This window comes from Myodes glareolus, chromosome 13, assembly GCF_982192425.1.
Source record: "Myodes glareolus chromosome 13, mMyoGla1.1, whole genome shotgun sequence".
NCBI lineage: Eukaryota > Metazoa > Chordata > Mammalia > Rodentia > Cricetidae > Myodes > Myodes glareolus.
Window position 1 is genome coordinate 589,387 of NC_142038.1, and position 23,639 is coordinate 613,025.

The 23,639-nt window shown below is 36.0% G+C and overlaps 1 protein-coding gene and 1 long non-coding RNA gene across 3 annotated transcripts in view; one reads left to right on the forward strand and one right to left on the reverse strand.

Moving 5' to 3' along the window:
* LOC146891853 (uncharacterized) overlaps window positions 1–17,970 on the reverse strand; it is a 29,094-nt gene extending 11,124 nt beyond the window's left edge. Inside the window, exons 1-2 of the long non-coding RNA XR_014996871.2 lie at window positions 17,868–17,970; window positions 14,216–14,385 (exon numbers count right to left, since the gene is read on the reverse strand). This is a non-coding gene — a long non-coding RNA (uncharacterized LOC146891853). The remainder of the gene's footprint in view (window positions 1–14,215; window positions 14,386–17,867) is intronic.
* The window catches only part of Dok6 (docking protein 6), a 367,856-nt gene that overhangs the window by 272,972 nt on the left and 71,245 nt on the right, over window positions 1–23,639 (forward strand). For both annotated transcript variants that reach the window (XM_085676334.2, XM_048419471.3), the window contains one exon: window positions 11,798–11,915. In XM_085676334.2, coding sequence (XP_085532460.1) covers window positions 11,798–11,915 — 118 coding nt within the window. The remainder of the gene's footprint in view (window positions 1–11,797; window positions 11,916–23,639) is intronic.

The following is a 23,639-nucleotide window of genomic DNA, read 5'->3' on the forward strand; positions in this document are numbered from 1 at the left end:
GCTGGGCTGCTATATGCTTATCAAAGTCTGCCAAACTTGGGGAAAGGCAGACAGTTATCACTGAAGTTTTGAGATGATGGATACCTGTATAAGTATCTTATACTTTCTGAAGTTGGGATGTGATTCCTCTCTATGAGGCACAGATGCTCACTGGGCTCAGAGAGACTCGACATTGGAATCCACCAAATCATATGTAAACAGAGCATTTGGATGAAATTACATGTCAATTTTGCAGGTATGCTTCTCTATGAAGCTTAATGCTAGTAAAATTAAATTATTTCCTGTCTAGTCCATTCTTCAGAATAAGCTAATCTAACACTTCTCTGAGAGCAGTATACCGTGACCTGGTAACATCTCAAGAACACCAAGTTCTAGAATCATTATCGGGGCTTCCTAGTCTCCCAGACAATATTTTTCACTTTAATACACTTCCTCTAAAACACAAGACTTTCCAACAAGCATGAAAGATCATTTCAGTATTCTCTATCTAATTCCTGTTTTCAGTCTAAAAATAAGATAAAGTTCTGTGTGAAAACTAAGCAAAAGTACAAAAATATCTAAAACCCTCTAAAATGCAAAAATTTGGCATTGTATTAAGTATTAATTTATTACAAAATAGAATGATGACAGTGATTTTTATTTGTTTGCTTTGTTTTCAAACCAGGCCATGTGATATTAATACTTAAATTCTTATGTATTATCATACGCTTTAAAAGACTTCTAAAAGATTAAGCAACCAAAAATCTCATTAAGCAATGGATGCCCTAAACATAAGTTTACAACCATTAAAAAAACATTTACTTTTACCTTTTTAATAATACATGATTTTTAAATTTATAAACTTGCACAAACACAATAGAAATAATGTCTTAACTGCCATTTCTTCCTGAAAAGAAGCAGTTCAACAAGATCTTATAATATTACCTGGTTGTTAAACTGGGTTTTGCCATTATTATCATCTCTTCACTATAGCCACATCAGCTGATGGATTTTGATATTATTCCATCATCTAAGTCATGCTATATTTCTATTGTCACTTTAAAGGACTGAGAAGATAGTTCAGCCAATAAGGGTATTTCTGGTGAAGTCTGACAACCTGAGTTCAATCTTTGGAACCCACATAGTGAAAAGAAAGAATTCTAAAATTTGTTCTCCGACATCCACACACATCATGACAGGTGCACACATCTGCACACTTAGCACACACATAAATAAATAAATGTAATTTTTAATGATTTAATAAAACAATCTGATATCTAGTATAATTTCAGCTATAGTGAATAGAACAATACATTTTCTCATAAGCAGTATTGAATATCATCAGAAAAAATACCCATTAAATTGCTAAGACAATTAAAGATGTATATTTTGTTTTCCTTCACCGAGAAAGAAATAATTAATAATGACTAGCTCAGTTACAGTGTTTTTGCATACAGGTTAGCTACTTATTAACTGGCAGAAGATCATTATGCACTCAATTGGTGCTCAATTAACTGTACAGATGAATGCAAGAGAAAAGTGTCCTCTTTAAGACTGCCTACAGTTTGGTGAGATCGAATAGTTGGTATTATCTAGTGGGCCAAATTCCTTGACTTCTTGAAACATCAGTGTTCACAGCCTTAAAACTATGTGTAAGACATAATGATCCTGAAATTTTTTTTTTTTTAGAGTAAATTTTATTAAATTATAAAAGTTTCCATTTCCACCCCCCCTCCCAACACCCTCCCACTCCCCCTACTCCCCCTCCTCCTCCCTCTTCGTCCCCCAGGGCAGTCAGGGTTTCCTGCCCTGTGGGAAGTTCCAGTTCCTTCCCCCTCCCTCCAGGTCCAGGAAGGTGAGTGTCCAAACAGACTGGATCCCCAAAATCCATTATATGTAGAGGAAACAGGTCCCAGTGTCATAGTCAATGGCTTTTCAGAAAGACTTCGGGTCAGCCACAGTCAGAGAATCCGGCCAAATTCGGAGAGTCTGGTTAGATCACGTCCTCTTTCAGTCCCAGTCCAACTGGCCTTGGTAAACTCTCATCAGATCCGTTCCCTTGTATCAGTGGGTGATGGCATCCCTCGCAGTACTGACTTCGTTTTTCATGTTCTTCCTCCTTCTGCTCCTCATTTGGACCTCGGGGGGCTCAGTCCCGTGCTGCAATGTGGGTTTCCGACTGTATCGCCATCCTTCGTCAGATGCAGGATCTATGGTGATAAGCAAAATATACATCAGTATGGACATGGGCCACGGCCGATTCAGGCACCCACTCCTCTGTCCAGAGAGCAATCTGGGGGATCTCTCCTTGGACCTGGGATCCCATATATACTCAAGTCTCCTGTAAACCCTAAAATGGGTCCCTTAGTTGAAATATAATCTTCCCTGATCCCTTGTTCATCCTTCCTCCCTCCCCCCCCATCCCAGGCCACCAAGCTTTCCCTACCATCCCTGACTTCAAGATCCTGAAATTTTTAATAAATGGTAGTAATATTGTCAAAGTGGAGTCAAAGTGAGTGTCTGGGTCATTGACTCCTGAGAAGTTCACCTGTGGTTCCTTCAGAGACAATGCCCTACATAGAATGAGAGGCTTTCTGATGCCTTCCCACAGCTCCTCAGTTCTACTCTACTGTAAAGAGTAGAAAAAACTCTTTGTAAAGCTGGATCTAAGGAAGTTTCAGCATATTTTTAGTTATTAAACATAAATATGTCTTATGCAGAAAAAATAATGGGTTTTTCATGAGTTCCACCTCAAAAATGGAAACTGGAGTCCAATCAAAAGTGGTTGCTGAAATGACTACAAGAAAACAGTATTTTCTAGACACAGCTGGTTAGTTGTACAGATGAACACACAGTAACTTTTACAGAATGCACAAAATCTGAGGCCAGAATGGAGGTGGGAATAAGGGCTCAAACTGATGCACTTAGCTGATGAGGTATTGGGATTGGATACCTTCTAGGAGAGAACAAAGTCAGTTTATGTTAAGATATGGCCCTGGGAGGTCTGTCTTGCTCTAGGACAGATCCCACTCCCCAAAGCTTTAGACTGAGTGTGTTCAAACAAAAATTGAACCTAGTGTGTTTTAAAAACTGTTATGAAAGTGTATTAGATTTAGTCAAGGCCTTTTCAGCATCTGAGATGATCATGTAGTTTGTTTTGGTTTTTTTTTAGTGTTTTTATATGGTAGATTGCATTTTTAAAAGGAAAACAGTGTTGGATGCATAGGAATGCAAAGATAAATCTTGTAAGAGTTTGAATGTGAATATGGTCAAGATACATTGAATGAACTCTTCAAAAAATTAATAAAAATATTTAAACACAAAAAGAAAAGAGGTTTCATTTTGGATACATTGAAAAATTAAGCCAGCATACTACCTTTTAAACTGAAGCTATTTCTGGTGCATTACTATTATTAATTTCATTGATAAAATTATTTAATTTAGTTATTTAAATTGAATGGCATGTCTAAAATCAATTTCTCTTTTATATATAGAAATATGTCAAGAACAATGGAAATTCATTAATTTCCACTACTAAAAGATGGTCTACTATCAAGGCACCACATTGCCTAGAAGAATGTTGACCTTCCTTGTAATAGAAACCACACATCACAGGCTCAGCCATAATTATCCCATGACCCAGCATGCTGAATTAAATACAGATCAACCCTGGATAGACAGGAAAGTCACAAATGTCACTACAACACAGACATTGATTTTGGAAGGGAGATCTTGGAGGGAGTGAGAGGAAGAAGGGTGCAGGAAACTACCTTTTTAAATTCTTTTTTTATAGACATGGTAAAATGCCTACAGTTTAAAAATAACTGGGGTTATAGGCATGGTAAAATGTGTATTGCTTATACAATAACTGGGGAAAACATGAATGAAAAAAAAACTTTTCCTGACATATTTTCAAATATAAGTAAATAAAAGAAAGACATTTTGAGAAGTAATTTCTAAACTTGTGATACCAAAAGCAACTCAAACACCTATTTGATAGCTCCTCACATAGAAATTTATACTTTATCCTTTTGTAAAAAAAAATCAATATTTAGCTGGGCAGTGGTGATCATGCCTTTAATCGCAATACTTAGGAGGCAGAGGTAGCTAGAACTCTGTGAGTTCAAGGCCAGCCTGGTCTACAAAGAGAGTTCCAGGTTACCCAGAATGTTACACAGAGAAAGCCTGTCTAGAAAAAAATCAATATTTAAAATGATTTTTTTCTGAAATTCTTATTTTTATTGTCACAGGGAAGACAGGATAGAAAGAGAGGCTCTGCAGTAAATAATTTAAATAATGATAGAAACTAAATGAATTCACCCTTCTCCAGTTAAACTTTACTAATCATTCCTCATGACCCCTCTACAAAATGGTGCTCCATGAAGTGCTCTATCAATAAGTAGATAGCATGTTGTTCTCATAGGCAGTTGAATGATCTGGAAAACACTACCATATTGCATCAATTCCAAGATGACAGACTTGGTTTTGTTTTTTCCTTCTTCATTTTTGCAGCTCTCACTCAAATGTAGGCCACAGCTTAACTGACAGAACCAATCAATTGCAGTGCTTGGTATAATGATGGTTTGGTTTGTCTTAAAATGGATGAAATTTTAGAGCATATAAAATATAGTGATAGTTTTTGTAAGTGGCGAGCATGTAGTCATTTATAACTTTTGGGGGAACTAAACGGCCTCCCAGATGGGATATATTCTTAGCAGTTTAGCTTCCCTGAAGGATTCCTTTGAAACATTCTTCTTAGGTACATTCTCAGGGAGTTCTATCAGCATGAGAAAGATAAGGTTTTCTACAGCAAAAATATGAAAAACTTGGAAGCATCTTTCTGTGGTGGAACACAGAACATCTTTAACATACTTGTCTGAGTATAGTCCCAGAAGCTTAGCAAACTCTAGGGATCATATGCATAAACCTTTATCAGCTAATTTTCTTTCTTTCTTTCTTTCCTTCTTTCTTTTTTTTTCTTTGAGACAGGGTTTTTCTGTAGCTTTGGTGCCTGTCCTGGAACTAACTCTTGTAGACCAGGTTAGCCTCGAACTCACAGAGATCTGCCTGCCTCCGCCTCCTGAGTGCTGGGATTAAAGGCATGTGCCACCACCGCCCGACCAGCTAATTTTCTTAAATGAAACAAAAGATTTCAAAGATTAAACTAACTTAGCCTACAAATATAACATTGCAAGTTCAAAGCTACCTTATTTTAAAACAAATAATCAAAGCCAAATAAACTGTAAAAGTCAAGATAACAATTTGAGAAGTGAGGATGGATGTATTGGTGTACATCTGTAATCCTGGCACTTGGGAGGCTGAAACAGGAAGACCACAGATTCAAGGGCTTCGTAGCAAGTTCCTGTCTGACAAAGTAAAAAACTGTGACAGGACAATCGTGCTGCTTTTGATGACGGTAATCACTGCTCTCACACCCTGTGGTGGTAGGTGAAAGTACACAAGGTGTGTGGAAGTGGTAATCACTGCAAGACTAATGGAGCTACGTGATGTGAAGCAGGTTCTTTATCTATCACTTCCTATAGAAGGCTATGTGGAACCTGGCCATAACATCTACTTTTGAAAGTTAGTATACAAGCAGGGCTTTCTGGAAAATGTATTGATACTGAAAATTACTTACATAAAGCATTATCTACTTAAAGCTTTAAAGAAACAAAATTGTAAAGTAAAAAACTCATGAGCTTTAGTATTTAGCAAGTGTTCATGATCATCCTTGTGTTAAAAGAATAGCTCTGTAAAGACATATACCATCTAATTTACAGATGCGAAATACTCTAAAGATACACAGATATTTTTCATCTCTGCGCTGTTGGAGACAGACATAAGGCCTCCACTACCAACCTTTATCTCAAGGCTTCTTTCCCTTCTTTTCATTTTGAGACAGGGTCTCACTGATTTTCCTGGGCTGGCCTTGGTCTCAGAACCCTCCCTCCTCAGCCTCTTGAGTATCTAGGAGTATATGAATGCAGCGCCAAGTCTGGCTTGAATGTACATATACTCTTAAAAGTTTCGTTGATTATAAATACAAATTAACATTGTTAAAACTACTTGTTTTGATACCGTTAGTCTAATGCTAGGGCTTGTCTTATGTTTTTTTCAAATTACCTAAATGTAATTTGTTAGTACATAATTAAAGCATACAGTAGTAACAATCACTGTTTCAACCTAAATTAAAATAATTTTCTATGAAGATCAAATGAATGACATTGGAACAACTTCCATTAAATGACTGTGTAAATCACATTTTATTTTTTACCTTGGAACAAGCTCAGCAAAATGTCTACTAATTCCTTCCCATTTATCTTGAATAAAATGGAAGATTAAGTGCGAGGTGTCCCCTACTGAAAATTAAGCCAAATCTGTGAGAAATCAATTGCCCATAAACCATCAAACTTCAGAGGATTGTTTTAATGACTACAAACAGTGCCAAGTATGGTTGGCTTACTGTCCCTGGGGTCTCTATTCACATACAATTTTAATGTTTCATAAACTTGTTTCTAAGAACAAATAAAATGCAGTATTCTCAAGTTGGAGGGCCCTGTATATACTTCTTTATTACAAAGAACAACTTTTTTTAAATAACAAACATGCCTTTCATATGTTATAGTAGTGTGCTTTTTGGTTATTGCAATCTTTGCAATAGGTTTTTTATTTTTATATAGCATATGCTCTTATCTATCCTCTCTAGTCTCAGACATATCAACTGACATGTTGATTTATGTACCATGAAGCATTTAACTCATACAATAGGTGTGATGGTTAGTGTTAATTGTTAACTAGACAGATATAAAATAACCTGAGAGATAAGTCTATAGAATAATTTCTTGATTTACTATTCAAAGTAGAAGCCCCACCTACTCTTGGTGGCACCTTTCTCTGCCTGGGATCGTGGACTGTATAAATAAAGAAAGCAGGCTAAGAGCAGGAGCATTCACCGCCCTTGTCTCCTGATTATGATTGTGATGTGGGAGCTGAGCTCAGACTGTCTTGACTTTCTCACTTTTGTGAATTGTAAGCCAACCTTTTCTCCCCTAGGTTGCTTTCGTCAGATTATTTCATCATATCAACAGACAAAAAGTGAGATACTAACTCTCCTTTTCTAGTTTGACTCATTCATGTGAATACACAGATACACATACATGCAGGCACACCTATGAATATACTGTCTGCTTAGCTCTGTTGCTTGTCCTACCTGTCCCTGCCTGCTCACATGGATCAAATATTCCTTCTACTTATTTTTTTAGGTTTTGTACTTCTCTAGATCACCTTGACTTAGACCAGATATGCATCTTTACCTCCAATATCATTTTTTTGCTTGCTCTATTTTTTGTAAATAGTATTAGGATCTATTTTTCTATCACCTATATATAGATCTCCAATATATACAAATAAACACCTTGTTAATTACTTGTCTGAATAAGATCTAAGGCAGTTTGCTCATATAGGTATCAACTTCATTGTATATGGAGCACTTTGAGACTCTGTCATGCTCTCTGACTTTGACTTTGTGGTCTGTGCTCTCAGGTAGAACACAAACATCTCAACTACTCTTCACACTTGGTTGAGCTGTGACCTGCACTCTTCTCAGACACCAAATAAGCATTCTCTGGTTCATTGCTCAGCCTCCCAATGAAGTAAATGTTCAGAAAAAGGAGGTGACCAAAAGCCCTGGCAAATGTTTCAAGGGTTGAGCTAACTGCTCCCCTGACGAATTGATTTTGCATTTGTGCTATAGCACCTTTTCTGAGTCCTAACCCCACCTATGCAAAATGAGAATCAGGTGAATGTTGCCTGCCAGGGAGTTAGTAGTTAAGTACTCAGGTAGTTCTGGCACAAAGGCCCAGGATTTGTTGTGGTTTCTTAAGCAATTTCTCACTAGATAAAACACACACAAAAAAGCAATATAGAAGATTCTCTAAAAGGAGAAACTAGAAAATCCTGTTCCAATAAATGTATTATAACACAATAAATTAGACAGAAATTGTGTTATAAAATACATGAATTAATCCTTTTTCACTTATTAACACACAATAAATAAGACAGATATGGAGTTATGTCTTGCTTTGTTTTATTTCCAACTTGACACAAGCTAGCATTATCCAACCAACAAAAACCCCACCTCAATTGAGAAATGTCTTCATTAGATTGTCCACAGGAAGTTTGTATGACATTTTCTTGATAAATGATGGATCTGAGAGAGTCTAAGCCACTGAGGGTGACTATACCCCTAGGCAGGTGGTCCTAAGGTGTATACAAAAGCAGTCTGAGAAAGCCATAGACCTCAGTTCAGTAGGCAGTGTTGCTCCAATGCTTCTGCTTCAGTTTCTGCCTTCTGGTTCCTGCCTTGAGTTCCTACCCCAACTTACCTCAGAGATGAAAAGAGTTAAAATGAAATAAACCTTTTCATCCTCAAGTTGCTTTTGATCCCAGTGTATTATTAGAGAAGTAGAAACTCCAGCTGTGGGTTTCTACAAATGGTCTCATAATTTTTCCTTTACACATATACACAGATGTATATATTTCTTTCTATCTTTCTATTATAAATATAATTTTCTGTCTGGGACTATCTAATTTTCAATACATTGTTTATAGGAAGTAAGACAATTAAAAATTACTGCACAGATCATATCTGAGAGTATACATCTCCTATATTAGTCTGGTATGGCTGTAAGAAAGACTGTAGAGTAGGTGGCTTAGCCAGCATAAATTTACATTTTCACAATTCTGTAATCTAGAAGTTCAAAGTCACCACTGAACAGGTTTAGGGTTTTTTTCTGATGTCTCAATTCTTGCCTTGTAAATGTCCACTTTCCGTTTGTGTCAATCCATGGCATTTTTTTCTATGGCTATTATCCCCTGAAGTCTCTTCCCCTTTTTATAAGGTCACTATTCTCTTGGACCAGGATTGTATCACATGGTCTTCTTTTAACCTTAATTAGCCTCTTATAAAGCCCACCTCTAAATACGTTCACATGGGATTTTATTCTTCACTGTATTTGGTGAGGACACAGTTCACTCCCTAACAGTACTTTATACAGGTATGAATGGGGAGTTACACTCTGATGGCCAGGAAAACAATTCAAGTGTGGAGGAAACATAGGTAAACAGGTAGAGAAAAAGCCATAACCAAGTTTTAGGTACAGCTGTGTCTCTTTCTACAAGTAAATAGAAAGTAACTAAAGTTAAGGCAAAGGGATGATGAAATTGAATATAGCTAAAGGCATTGTCAGCATGGAAAGGGAAAATTATCCTACAAGAGGTCTGAAGCCTCAGATGTTAAGGGAGGAATTTTCTGCTGGTTTCCTAACATCTATTTTCAGTAGTTACCATATATATGCTTATTGTGCTTCTATGATGCCCAAGACTGATTATTTGGTGTAAAACAATGTTTACCACAATTAAATTTAACTACAGAAGGAAAATGACTTTCATTAAATTTTAGAAATATCTATTTTATAAAAAATAGTACATTAGATTAGATTAAGAAAATAATAGGCTATATAATAAACATAACTATGATTAGCATTAATTCAGTTTAGTTGATGTTTTTAATGTACATTGCTGACATGAATTAAATAAAGATTTATGTGTTTAATCAACTCCATGCTTCATAGGAGAAGTTGACTTCCTCTATCAATAACACCATCATAAAATGAAACCTACCTCTACTTCTCTAAAGTAGAGGGAGACTAAGTTTATCCATGTGGGCATATTTGATGGTGTCTTAACATGGGTATCCCTAAACACGGTTGTTTCCAGCTGTCTGGGATGGGACACTAATAACAAGGATGCTGTAGGTACAGAAAGCTCTACTTAATCTCAGCACAGAAAACAAAATCTATTTTCCTTCACATTCCTACACATACCAAAGTATATGGAATATGGGTGTGGGGAGCATACATAATGTGTAAATAGAGAAGAGAATGTGAATTATATCATTGTGGATACATAAGAACCAGCTGCAAAGTTACTCTGCAGATAGGCTTTCAAATAAACTGAGTATGTTGATCTTGTACAAGATAGCAAATTCAGATTACTCCAAATTCCATGTTCCAATATGAAAACATTTCATGAAGATTTTATAGCAACAGAACGGCATAAATTGAGGCACTTTCCAAATACAGTAGTTGCAATGCCAGGTGGAAAGGTTACAAGGAAGCAGAGACATCTCTGTTATAGGCCTCATAAATTATTTGATGGCCTTCTTAGCTTTTGGATGACAGTAGCTAAGGGGTCTGTTTGTGTATTGCTCGGCTTGTGTTAAAGTAACAAAGACCAAATAAAACCATTTCTGTATTTTTAAAACAATAGGAATAAATAAATAAACATAAGTTTCTTTCTTAAAGCTGTTAATCTATTCCTCTGTGTGTGTGTGTGTGTGTGTGTGTGTGTGTGTGTGTGTGTGTGTGTGTGTGTGTGTGTTGATCTTACGCCCCAGGGAATGATGTAATCAGCTAACCTCAAAACAGTGTATTCAAAAATACAAACACATTTAGCTCTCTTATTACGGAGATTCTCAGTGAGAGCATTCATTCAATATGTGCAAGAAAATGATACATTAAAGAAAAGCAGCCCTGCAAAAGGTGGGAGGAGGTGTTAAGAAATGTCTGAAAATGGCTCTCTTCTGTTTGGCACCTTTTCTAGGACATGTTCCTCTGGTAGTCTGCTACTTCATTTCTTGGGTTATTTCACCATTCTATACATTGGAAAACACTGTGGACTGTATAAATATTTCTTAACCACTAAAATGCAAACCAGTTCGCAACATGACCTATGTCTGATTCTCCCTGAGTATTTTTCATTGTTCTTTCTTCATTGACAAAAGGCCATTGAGATTCTTAGTGCCCCTCTTAATGAGTCAGATTCCATTCTTAACAAGTTAAGAATATTTATTTTTTTCTTTTTTGATATGTTTTAATATTTATAGCAGTATGTGGCATGTGTGTGGTAATGCACATGTATGATGGGCTGAGCACCTGTGTATGGAAGAGAAGGGATATCCTTCTTTATCACAGATATCCTGCTTTATCACACTCCAAACTATCTCCTTGAGACAGCCTCTTACTGAAATTGGAGCACACTCTCCTGTGAATAGACAGGCCACACCCTGCAACACCGGGGTTACTGGAATGTACCTAGCCACCCAGCTATTTATGCAGGTGCTAGGCTTCATTCTTGTGCAGCAATCTCTTTTTCCCATTGAGCTATTTCCCTTCTTCCCCATTTTGTTCCACATACTTTTCTAGATGTTTCCTTATTTTTAACGATTTCATACATTGTAAAAGAAATATGACCATATCGACCTCATTTTACTCCTGTAAATCTCCCCATATTCACCCAACATGCCTTTTCCAATATTCTCTCTCTCTCTCTCTCTCTCTCTCTCTCTCTCTCTCTCTCTCTCTCTCTCTCTTTTTCTCTCTCTCTCTTTCTCTCTCTCTCTCCCTCTCTCTCCATCTCTATCTCTGCCTGTCTATCTCTCTGTCTCTGTTTCCCCCCACCGCCTTTCCACCATTCTCTTTCCCTCCCTCCCACTAAGTCTAGTTAGTAAGATATATATATATAATATATATATATATTATATATATATAATATATCTTTGGGCCACCCACTGGAACACTGGAAATCTTTCTGTGGCAATTTCACTTTTGACACAGTTATCATTGAATGGAAAATTTTTATGGATATCTTTCCCATATTCTTCTTTCTGTCACTCACATTCAATCCTTGGCATTTTAAAGGGTTGATTTTAGCTTGATATCTCCAAGAAGGCCTAAAATACATTTTCTTTTTCTTTTAGCTTCAGACAAGCTTGACTGAACCAATGACATTATCGAAATCCATCTCTCTTCCTCGTAGTGCATACTGGCATCACATTACGCGTCAGAACAGCGTTGGAGAAATCTACAGCTTGCAAGGCAAGTAGTTTTACAGTGACAAAACCACACTGACTGCTATCCACATCCTTCGGTGGAGGAGTCATACAAATTGCTGTGTGTTTGCACTGATTGTTTTTTTGTTTTTGTTTTTTTTTAATTTTGTTTCCACTCAGCAACTGTCTCGGGTCAGAATTGGAACTCTGAGATTCACCATTACTTTTTAAAGCTATCATTTTATACATGCACGCTATAAAATGATTCCTAAAATTATTGTGATGGATAAGGACCAAATTTGACAGTAGATGTTGACTAAAATAGTGTACAAAGCACACTGTGAAAAGCTGAAAGTTGAGTGCTGAGGTCTGTGTTGTGCTGTTTTGCAAAGAACTTCTTTTTCAACATCATTTATTCTTCCTACGATTAAGCGTCTAATCAGAAGTTGTTTTCAGACTTGGTACTAAAATGCTTCACAAACTTACAGAAGTTTTCAGATCTGCCAGTGTCTTACCAGAGAAACCCATTGGGGAGGGGCAACATAAAAGAGGTGGAGTGTAAACAGGATGTCTCTGTGATTTTTTTTCAGTGACCAGTTAATCAACATGGGAATGGTTTGTTGGCTGAGGAGACTAGAAATGTATCAATCAACTAATGGACAGCCACAGATACCCTGCTATTACCCTTTCTATTGTTTCTCTTTCGTTTTAAATGATTACCATTATTCTTTATATAGAATGTTCTCTCTAGAGGAAGAAACATAAGGATAAAACTAAAATGCACAACTAAAAACACACATTAGGTTTGAAAGAGGTAGGCTCCCAATAAAATACCTAGTGAATACATAACTATTAAAGCCATAATTTGGTATTTTGTATTATGTTCTTATTTTCTTTAGCTTTTGTACTTATTAACATTGTTAATTTTTCTTCAACACAAAAATTATATTACAAGCAAAGAGAAATAATATGAATGGAAGAATATAAATAGCATTATTTTCTTGCCAGGGTTTCAGAACGACAAATGAAATTTAATCGCGAAGAAATGATTAAATATGTGTTCTTCAAGAAAAGAAGTTGGAAGGATTTTAGTCATTTATAGAAGGCAACTGCTGTTGGGTGGTGGTGGTGGTGGTGCATGACTTCAATCCCAGAACTCAGGCAGTAGAGAAAAAAGGACTTTTGCAAGTTTGAGGCTAGCTTGTTCTTCAGAGTGAGTTCCAGAAAAGCTGGGGCTACATTATAAGAATGTGGTATTTAAACAAATGTCCAGAAAGGTAAAATGAGTGAATGAGCTTCTCTTGTGTCTGTACTCCACTACCCATTAAAATAGTTCATGGCCTGGCTTTATTGATACTGGCTTTGATGCTAAGGCCAGAAATCATGGTTTTAAGGTTATAAATATGTGTATACAGATAGGACTATTCTCAAGCAGAAATTGGAATATTTGAATCAAATAATTGACATTAAATATTTAAGTAAAATAATGTGACATATTAATAGAAAGCATTGGAAGGCAGTTTATAAATGCTCTGCTTTGTTTATTTATTTGATTATAAATTCCAGAATAACACACAGTTGTTTTCATGACCGTATAACTGAAGCTTTTCTTCAATGAAGGAGTTACTATTTAGACTGAAAAATAGCTCCAGTTTGCTTTTGATGTGAAATTATTTCACATCAATAAATATAACCAGGGTAGATTGAAGTATCTCTTTAAATACTGCCAGACATTCATTGAAGAACAATGTTAATTTTGCATTCTAAAATCAAGATATTAAGTGTTTAAAATTTTCCATGCTTTATACCTATAATACAAATTAGTCTATGTATATGGCTTCAATATCATGCTATTCCCTGCTTATTTGGTTGGTTATTACTTTGTACTATATACATACAAATATATGGATATATTTTCAATTTAAATTCTATTTCGTTAACTATGTGTTGACCATTGTACTGCATTTTTCTTAGACTAATACACCTTACCATTTGGTGTAGCCTTATTTTATCATTATAGCATACACAAGGGTGGTAATAATTATCTAGATACTCAGGAAGAGATAAAATAAGTAGACAGGTACAAAGATGAGAAGACAACAAACAGATGATAGGTAACAGTTACAGATATGATCTTGTTAGGGACACTTGACAGAAATGCGTTATTCTGTGGTAGCAGTCCACATAGGCAAGAGATATGAATCCTCAAAAACTTTCCTCACTGGAACTAAATTCTGGTGAAATCAGCATTGAATAAAATTACTGAAACAAGGGAGAAATAAAAATAGAAGCAATGAATTTCAGTACCCTTTTGTGAATCTGTAATGCATGTACAAGTCTGGTTACCTTGCATCCGTAGTTATGATCCTGACTCAGCATTGCTTCTTTTTCACAGTTGACTGTCATTGTGTAGTTTGCAGAGTCTAGTAATATGAATGCTATTTGCCAAGTGTCTCAGTCAGTTTTCTTGCATGCAGTCTCCATACCATGGTATTCTCTGGTTAGCTGGTTTGTTACTGTTTTGGTAAAACAAAACTATACTAAGGTAATTACTATACATCAAATTTTAGAATCTATTCAATGTAAATTGCATCTTATTGACTGTAAACAATAAAGAAGCCAAGGAGAGGAGAGGTTCTTCTGATTTACAGTTCAGGGAAAAGCATTCCCCTTGTGACAGCTGAAGCACAAGGCAGCTGGTCACAGTGGGATTTTACACGGAATGCAGAGCAAAAAGTCTCCTCTCCACTGGCTTTCTCATTTTTATTCAGCCCAGGACCCAAGCACATCAGATCATTCTTTTCATATCCAAGACAGGTCTTCTCTCTTAAATTACCCCTTTCTAGAAACACTGTCATGGGTACAATCAGTGACTGTTTCTATGGAAATTCTAAAACCGGCAAAGCTCGAATGAAGATTAGCTATTATATCAAGTAAACCACAGGTAAGATTCAGGATGAAATTTGTTTCAGAACTTTCTCTTAATATTTTTACATTCAAGCTCTAAGCTGCAGATGAATGTGAATTAAATTCAGTGAGCTTTCATTCAGAAGGTAAAGGAGAAAAGTTTTATTGCTCCAAGTTTAATAGTTTGGCTTCGTTAATAAGCAGCGCATGTACTAGAGTTGGAAAAAATCATGGCCTGAAAACAAACTAATCTATATTAAACTTACATAGAACTTCGATTGCCTGTCAGCCTCTACATTTTACACTTAGCTAAGTTTTACTCCATTCATTTCTTTGTATGTTGCTAGACACCCCTTTAAAGACAAATATGCCAATAGTGAGATGTAGCACTTGGCTTTGTGATTGGAGAATAAGTGACATAGAATAAGTTGGTCTTTCCTTGATACTCCCCGAGGGTGCTCTGACAGAATGAGAAATTGTGGATCCAAGATCAAATAAATGAGAAGAGAAATCATTACCTACTAACAAGTCTCCCATTGTCCTGAATAATTGCCAGATAGCTTGTGATAGGTCAACTTTGCCCACTTTTCCTTGCAACAGTGGACTTCTCTTTATTTTAGGAGATAGGAATTCTTAATTTATATTATCAGGTGATGCATTACCTATATTTGTTCAACTTCCTCTTTGTATATACAAATGTTCATCATACATATACATTAATGTTTTCTCTAAAGTGAAGGAAGTCTATTCTGCTGAAGGAAAAAAAAACATGATTTTTGAACTTTTGACTCTGAAATTATGTTTAAAAAATACTATCCTTTGGGCAGTGGTGGCGCATGCCTTTAATCCCAGCACTCGGGAGGCAGAGGCAGGCAGATCTCTCTGAGTTTGAGGCCAACCTGGTCTACAAGAGCTGGTGCCAGGGCAGTCTCCAAAGCTACACAGAGAAACCCTGTCTCAAAAAAATCAAAGAAAGAAAGAAAATAAAACTGTCTCTAAAAACAAAACAAAGAAAAAATTACTATCCTTATAAATTTTATGTTTATCTTTAAGAAGGAAGAAGGGAGAGAGAAAAGAAAATTGGGGGAGTTTGGAGGGAATGCATCAGCCTATTTTTGGTGTCTCAGTAACAGCTTGTAGAAAGATGAGCCTCTTCTAGAAGCAATAGCTTCTCTCTACTAAAATATAGAAGGAGAAAGAGGAGTTGACAGAGGAAGATTGAGAGGGGACATTGGAACTAAGTATAGACATTTCCTATTGCTAGTCATTAACTTAGCAAGAACACAAACTGTTCTGAAATGCAGCAAATCTCCCCCTTTAACCTGCCAGCTCAATTTCTTTGCTCTCCGTCTGCTGCTCTCCCGCTGGGGTTAACTTTTCGTCAATAAACTGTACTGAAAGGGGAGTTGAAGTGGTCTCAGAGAATGTGCTTATGGGGGCAAGCTATTCATAATTTTTTAACATATATATAATCTCTTATTTTCATTTAAAATTAAGTGGGTTAGATATACTCTCCATTGTTTCTGAAGAGTTTGAACAAAAACAATTGAGGACCTATTGCTGTAAAGGTGGGAGCTTTAGAAGCTCTGCTTTCATTAACACTGATGAATATCCAAATGCCAGCTCTGAATTGCATGCCCTCTTCTGCCCTCTGTGTGTCTGTAATTAAGCTGCAGACCACCAGTGTCAGCACCAAAGCTTACCTAATTACACCAAAGGCATTTGATGCTCACGGAAAGGGCAACTGTGGCTCCAATTTCTCAGAAGGACAGGACAGGAACAGACAATTAGAATTAGAGATAACCTTCAGAAAATGGTAAAGAAAATTCCAACATAGACTAGTGAGGTAAATCAAAGACTTTATTAACTCTTCCATTAGCTATGACCCTCTGTCCTTCTTTACATCCCATTCAGTTTTAAATTTGAATTCTGTATAGTTTTCCCATTGACATTTGTTTGTTTAGAAATTCACCATGACATGTTTACTAGATTACAGAGTAAAAGCCTTCTTAAACTTAAAAACTAATAGAGAAATTTGCAGCAAAAGTCAAGACTAGTTTACATTTTTCATTTCTATATTCAGATTGTATGTTTTTGGACTAAGTAGGCAGGACAGTCACAAGTGTTAAATACATCAGCATTCCCCACTGGCAGCACATGCTCTTGGCAATTCAGTAACAGCTTTTACAAGTATGACTCCTCTCCCAGAAGCAACATTTTCTGCCTATTAAACCACACTTATGGAAGTTTACTGCATATCCTTACCTTAAGAGAATTTAGTCAAGACAAAGAGTGCCTCTCTGGATATTACTTTTTTGAGATAAATTAATAAGTTTCACCCCAATGTTGTCATCATAAAAATGTACAAAATATTCCCACTGTGAAATATTTCTCTTCTCCTGTAGTCATAATTAATCAGACTCTCTTCCCTTCCCTCTGAGGCACTAATGCATAACTTTATATCAGTGTATTTTCCTAAATCCTGCTTCTTCCCTTGGGCTGTCATCTAGTGACATTGTGGATAGGTTTCTTTTTTATACTACTGACTCAGACAAACTGTGGCAGCTCAGTTTTGTCAAAGGGCTTCATCCACTCCTGAATTTTGGAGTCAAATAATCCTGATTTGAATGTAAACTGTACCATTGTTAAGTTGTGTGACTTTGGGTATTGCACTTAAATTTTTAAGCTTCATTTTACTTCTCTCTAACATAAGCATAATAAAACTTACCACATTGAATAAATAAGGTTAGTTAATGCAAGAAATTAAATAACTATCAGTAAATGTTGGTGTATTTAAGTAAGTTAAATTCACGGCAAGAAGTTTCTCTCTTTCTCTCAGACAGTAATATGATTGCAGCCTGCTACTAATATATTCTAGAATTCACTTCCAAATAGAATTAGTTTCCATTATGCATAACGAATTTTACTTCTTTCTAAAGACTTCATAAAAATCTCACATTATGACAAAGTTTCTAGCTTTTAGAATTTCACAAACACTGATTCTAAGCTTTTCCTACCCAAAGATTTAACAGGAGAAAAAAAAAATAAGATTCAATCTTGAACCTTCGTGAAATAATACTTTTTTTCTCACCTTCAAGTGTAAGACATAGCATCCTCAACAGAGAATTTACTCTTCCCAAGTCTTATACTACTCAGTCCAAGTTGCCCAAAGAATCCAGAAGCTCTGTTCTTGAAGTCAAGGTTCCAGAACCTAGGCGCTGAATAGAGTCACTATGCCTACTGCCAACCTCACTGCATCGGTCTCCAGCCCCGAGTCTTTGAGTGTTGCTGACCACCTATTCTAGATGCTGAGGGAATTTTGAAGAACCCTTTTCCTCTTGGCTGGATCTGCTACTACTGACCATATTCTCAATGGCATTACATTATTGACCAGACCAGATATGAGCCTTAAGACTGAGATGTCTGCCTCAGTGACAAAAGACAGATGCTGAACACACAACATAAAACAAGTCAGACACTGAATCACTTTTTAGCAGATGTGACACAGTAATTACTAAAACTTAAAAGATCATTGCACTGGGTTTTGATCCTACTGCATGGACTGACTGTGGGAGCCTAGTCTGTTTGGATGCTCACCTTCCTGGACCTGGATGGAGGGCGGAGGACCTTGGACTTCTCACAGGGCAGGGAACCCTGACTGCTCTTTGGACTGGAGAGGGAGGGGGAAGGGAGTGGGGGAGGGGGAAGGAAATGGGAGGTAGGGAGGAGGCGGAAATTTTTGAATAATAAAAATAAAAATAAAAAAAAATTACGTTCAGAAAAAAATTAAAAGATCAAATGTTTCCAGGTGTTCTGTTTAATTAATATAATCTAGCAACAATTGTAATAAATTGTTTTATGATTTTAATTCAAATGGAAATGTTTTGAAATATGTTCTAAATTTGATTTCTTTCTCAGCAAACTTCCCCACTAAATTCTTTAACTACAACAAATATAGGTAACATGTGTAGTTCAATGCCAATCAAGTTTTGTAAAGAGTATATATATTGCATTTTTCTTTATTACATATACACATAGGATATAATGTTAATTCAGAGAAAGACTAACATGACTAGGTTAGTTAATGTGGATAAGACGTCAGCTTTTGCCATGTGTATATGCATTTACACACTCAAGATATATACTTCCCTGCTCCCATAACCACCCTTCCTCCATCCCAACTGTCCTATTCCCCCAAGTTCTTTCCATCCTCCCCTTCTCACTTCTCTCCCCCTCTCCCCTTATCTCCACCCTACCCCCACCCCAATCTCCCAATTTTTGCCTGGCAATCTTGTCTATTTCCAATATCCAGGAGGATAACTATGTTTTTCTTTGGGTTCACCTTCTTATTTAGCTTCTCTAGGATCACGAATTACAGGCTCAATGTCCTTTAATTATGGCTAAAATCCACTTATGAGTGAGTACATACCATATTCATCTTTCTGGGTCTGGGTTACCTCACTCAGGATAGTGTTTTCTATTTCCATCAATTTGCCTGCAAAATTCTAGATGTCATTGTTTTTTTTTTTTTTTTTTTTTTTTTTTTTTTTTTTTTTTTTTTTTTTTTTTTTTTTTTTACCGCTGAGTAGTACTCTAATGTGTATATGTTCCACACCTTCTTTATCCATTCTTCCATTGAGGGGCATCTAGGTTGTTTCCAGGTTCTGGCTATTAAAAATAAAGCTGCTATGAAAATAGTTGAACAAATGCTTTTGTAGTATGATAGGACATCTCTTGAGTATATTCCCAAGAGTGGTATTGCTGGATCCTGGGGTAGGTTGATCCCGAATTTCCTGAGAAACCCCACACTGATTTCCAAATTGATTGCACAAGTTTGCATTCCCACCATCTCTCCAGCAAAGTCTATCATTGGTGTTTTTGATTTTAGCCATTCTAACAGATGTAAGATGGTATCTCAAAGTTGTTTTGATTTGCATTTCCCTGATCGCTAAGGAGGTTGAGCATGATCTTAAGTGTCTTTTGGCCATTTGAATTTCTTCTGTTGAGAATTCTCTGTTCATTTCAGTGCCCCATTTTTTAATTGAGTTAATTAGCATTTTAAAGTCTAGTTTCTTGAGTTCTTTATATATTTTGGAGATCAGACCTTTGTCTGTTGTGGGGTTGGTGAAGATCTCCCAATCAGTAGGTTGCCTTTTTGTCTTAATAACAGTGTGCTTTGCTTTACAGAATTTCTCAGTTTCAGTAGGTCCCATTTATTCATTGTTGCTCTTCTTGTCAGTGCTACAGGGTTCTACATAGAAAGTGGTCTCCTGTGCCCATGTGTTGTAGACTTCTTCCCACTAGTGGACATGCAGAAACATGCTCGTGTGCATATTCACACAGAGACATTTGCACTGCTATCTCACCATATCTCAGAAGGCCATAAAAATACTAAACTGAAAGCTCTAATATGTGCAGAGGACCTGGTAAAGAATCTTGTAAGCCCTATGCTTCCTGCTTCAATCACTTTGCGTTCATAAGAGCTTTGTTCAGATTTAGAGGACCTTGCTATTTTAAAAACTGTTAATAAATAAGGTGTTATGAAAATATTATATACATAATATTATATATTTATAATATAATAAATAATATATATGTTATAAAAGTTAAGATAAATAATGAATAAATAAGAAGATGCCAAAAATTATAATATAATATAATTTTATTACTTGACTATGTTTCTGTTTTAATGATATATTTACTCTAAGGCTATATAAAATAAACTTAATCTTGTAAAAATAAAAATCACAGTATATTACTCACACCTTCGCTGACTACTGAAAGTCAACCCACTACCCCCCTTCTGAAGACTATGTGATACTGTTAAGTCAAGAAACTCGCAGTCTCTTTCCATAATTTAACTTTCACGCTCAGTAAGTGATGGATATGGACAGGCAATGGACTGACTTCTACCATGAATATGCACAGTCTATATGGGAAGTGAAGAAGTTGAAGATAGTTGAAAATGCTTTAGAGAAAGGAAGTGTGTATTTGCTCTGTAGTGCTCTACTGTGAACAAGAGATTGTACTAGATAATATTGTGCATATAATCCTGCATAAAATACCTAATTCCTAAGAAGTTAATTATGATTGCAGGTTTCAAGTATGGAGAAAGGTGTTGTCAACTTTGTTCACATTTATTGATCACTTTCCAACAAATTCTCTGACACTGGTACAATTATTATCTCTTACTTCATAGCAAATAAACTGAAGGACAAAAATGAAAAAGAATTCCTTGAAGACAAATATTAGGGTTGTCAATCAAGCTCTCTTGGTTTTCTAGCTTGTTTATGGTTCTATGACTAGCTTCTGGGTTGACAGAATTAAAGACAGGACAGAATAAAACATTTATAGTCTCCATTCTTCTGTGTGGGTACATTCTCCCTGAACCATAATCAAGGTTTACAAGAATTATTTCTCTGAGGGGCAGGCAACAGCTATTCTCAAATGGGTTTTAAATGAGATGACCCAGATGGAAGCCATCTAAGCAATTTGTGGAAAATTCTTAGTGTCTAAAGATAAATTCAGTGTGGTTGATCATCGCTCCTTTTGTCAAAGCAGTTTAAAGCACATTGTGTATGTAAAGTAGTGGTTTGACCCTTGAGGGTTACCATTACTTTTCATTATTACCTTTTCAGCTTTTAACTATGTTTACAGCAAGTTCAACTCTGTTCCTTCCTCTCTCCAACTTCTTTCGTGTCTTATTTTAGAAATTTCAAAATCTCTCCCCAAGTCACTGCTCCTTTTTGTTCTATACTTTTTATCCTGGTGCATGTTTTCTGCTATGATTTAAGAATTGAGACTGAAAAACAGGGTTTCCCCATCGTGTTTACTGTTGTCTCTTCAAGTGACTTCCCTAGGAAAGCTGCAAATGCCCTAAGGGTTTACTGCCCTTAAGTAAATATTTTTTGTATCTTCTGCTAAAAAATTGTTATTCTAGTGAGTGATCATGAAAAATCTGACAAATACCAAATAATCAATATGGAAAACTAATTAAGAAATTATCTGAGCATTCAACTCCATTTAAATGAGGACAGTAGAAAAAAAAAGAGTATATAGGTTCAGAGTTAGTTAGCCATTTGGGCAAGTGATTGCTCTTGACTGAACTGCTTAATGGTGTGCTATATAATCTGGACATGCAAAACCCACAGAAAAATGACTGCTGAATTTTCCAAAAAGTGAGACAGTCCTTCAGAGTTCCTGCTTCATGAAAGAGTCTTCCAGACATTCTGCAGGACAAAGAAAGTGATTGAAAACTGCCAATATAGGTGGAACTGTCTTTGAAATTTCATGCTTCATCGAAAAGTCTGCTGGATACTATGGGCCTGTAGGCTGAAGATGGATGTCCCAACTGCACAGAAGAATTTTGGATGACTGTCCAGGCAGTGAAATGTCTCTGTCAATTATAGAGTTTTGGAAGTTGCTTAAAATGAACTTATTGTTTACTTAGGTAATATTATATTCTTCTGGAATATTTGATGGAGTTGAAGAATTGGTAGTTATAATTTTCTGTAGTTATGATTAAAATAACTTTAATCATATTAGATTTTTAGATATGAAACTTTAGACTCATAAAGAACTATTGTAACTGTAATTCTTGCTTGATACCTGTTTTGTTAGATGTAATTTTACTATGTTAAAGTTAAAACCTTTCTTTTTATTTAGACAGAAAATGGGAGATGATGTGGAATTTCCCTCTATATGTTATGAATATGTTTTATTACCATTGGTTGTTAAAGAAGCTGTTTTGGAAAATGGCTTAGTAGAGTAAATCCAGGAAGGAAATCCAAATAGAGATATAAAGAGAAATTAGGCAGAGTTAGAGGGATGCTATGTAGCCACAGAAAGAGAAAGACACCTGTCAGACACTTACCAGTAAGCCACAGCATGGTGCCAATACACAGATTAATTTAAGATGTAAGAATTAGCTAGAAATATGTCTATGCTATTAGCCAAACAGTTTTGCAACTGTTATAGTTTCTGTGCTATTATTTGTGTCTGGACACCAGAAAATGAATGAGCACTCTCTGTCTGCATTAACTTTTATTTTCACTAATAAATCACAGAGGGAAAGTTAATTAACATATTTTCTTTTAGTAATTATCTCTTCTTAAAATTTCATATTTGCAGAAGGATAGTTTTTAGGGCGTTATATGAACTTGAGATATGATGTTCTCACTAAATTCCATTATTCTATTTTATTCTTTCATTGTTTTACTTATAGTTAAATTATCCATAAAGTACTTAGCACAGGAGCACTTTTCATTTGTATTAATTACTTAGTAATATTATTGACAACACCAAAATCTTGTGCATCCAGATTCAAACTGCCAATCCTTTCAACCCAGCAATTGACTCAGTCTGTTTAGTAAGCATTAAATGACAGCTGAATACAAGGTCTAGACTAGGCTCTGAGGCATAAAGATGAGTAGGATGCATCCTATGCCCTTGTATTACTCATAGCTGTGTCCACCTACTTCCTCCTCTTTTGACAACTAATAGCTCTCATCTGAAGCTCTACTTTTATAGTGTATCCCAACGCCAGCTGTCTTGTCTCTTGACTACTATAATCCATACTGTCAGAGGCAGATTACAACTCATCCACTTCTCTTGGTTTGAAGTCTAAGGACTGATTATGGTCCCATCATTCCTCAGGTAAGAAACTCTAGTCACAGAATCTTTGAAAATTATAACAAGCAGCAGCCTTCAATACCCTTTTCCTAACCTGAAACAATGAAGGTTCAGCCAAAATTGAGCAATGAAGTTCAAACTCTGCAAGAATCAACTTTCTTATAAAAATCAGATTATTGAGATTGTTAAGTAATACCTAGTCATAGAGGCCCATAATTCCAATTACTTGTGA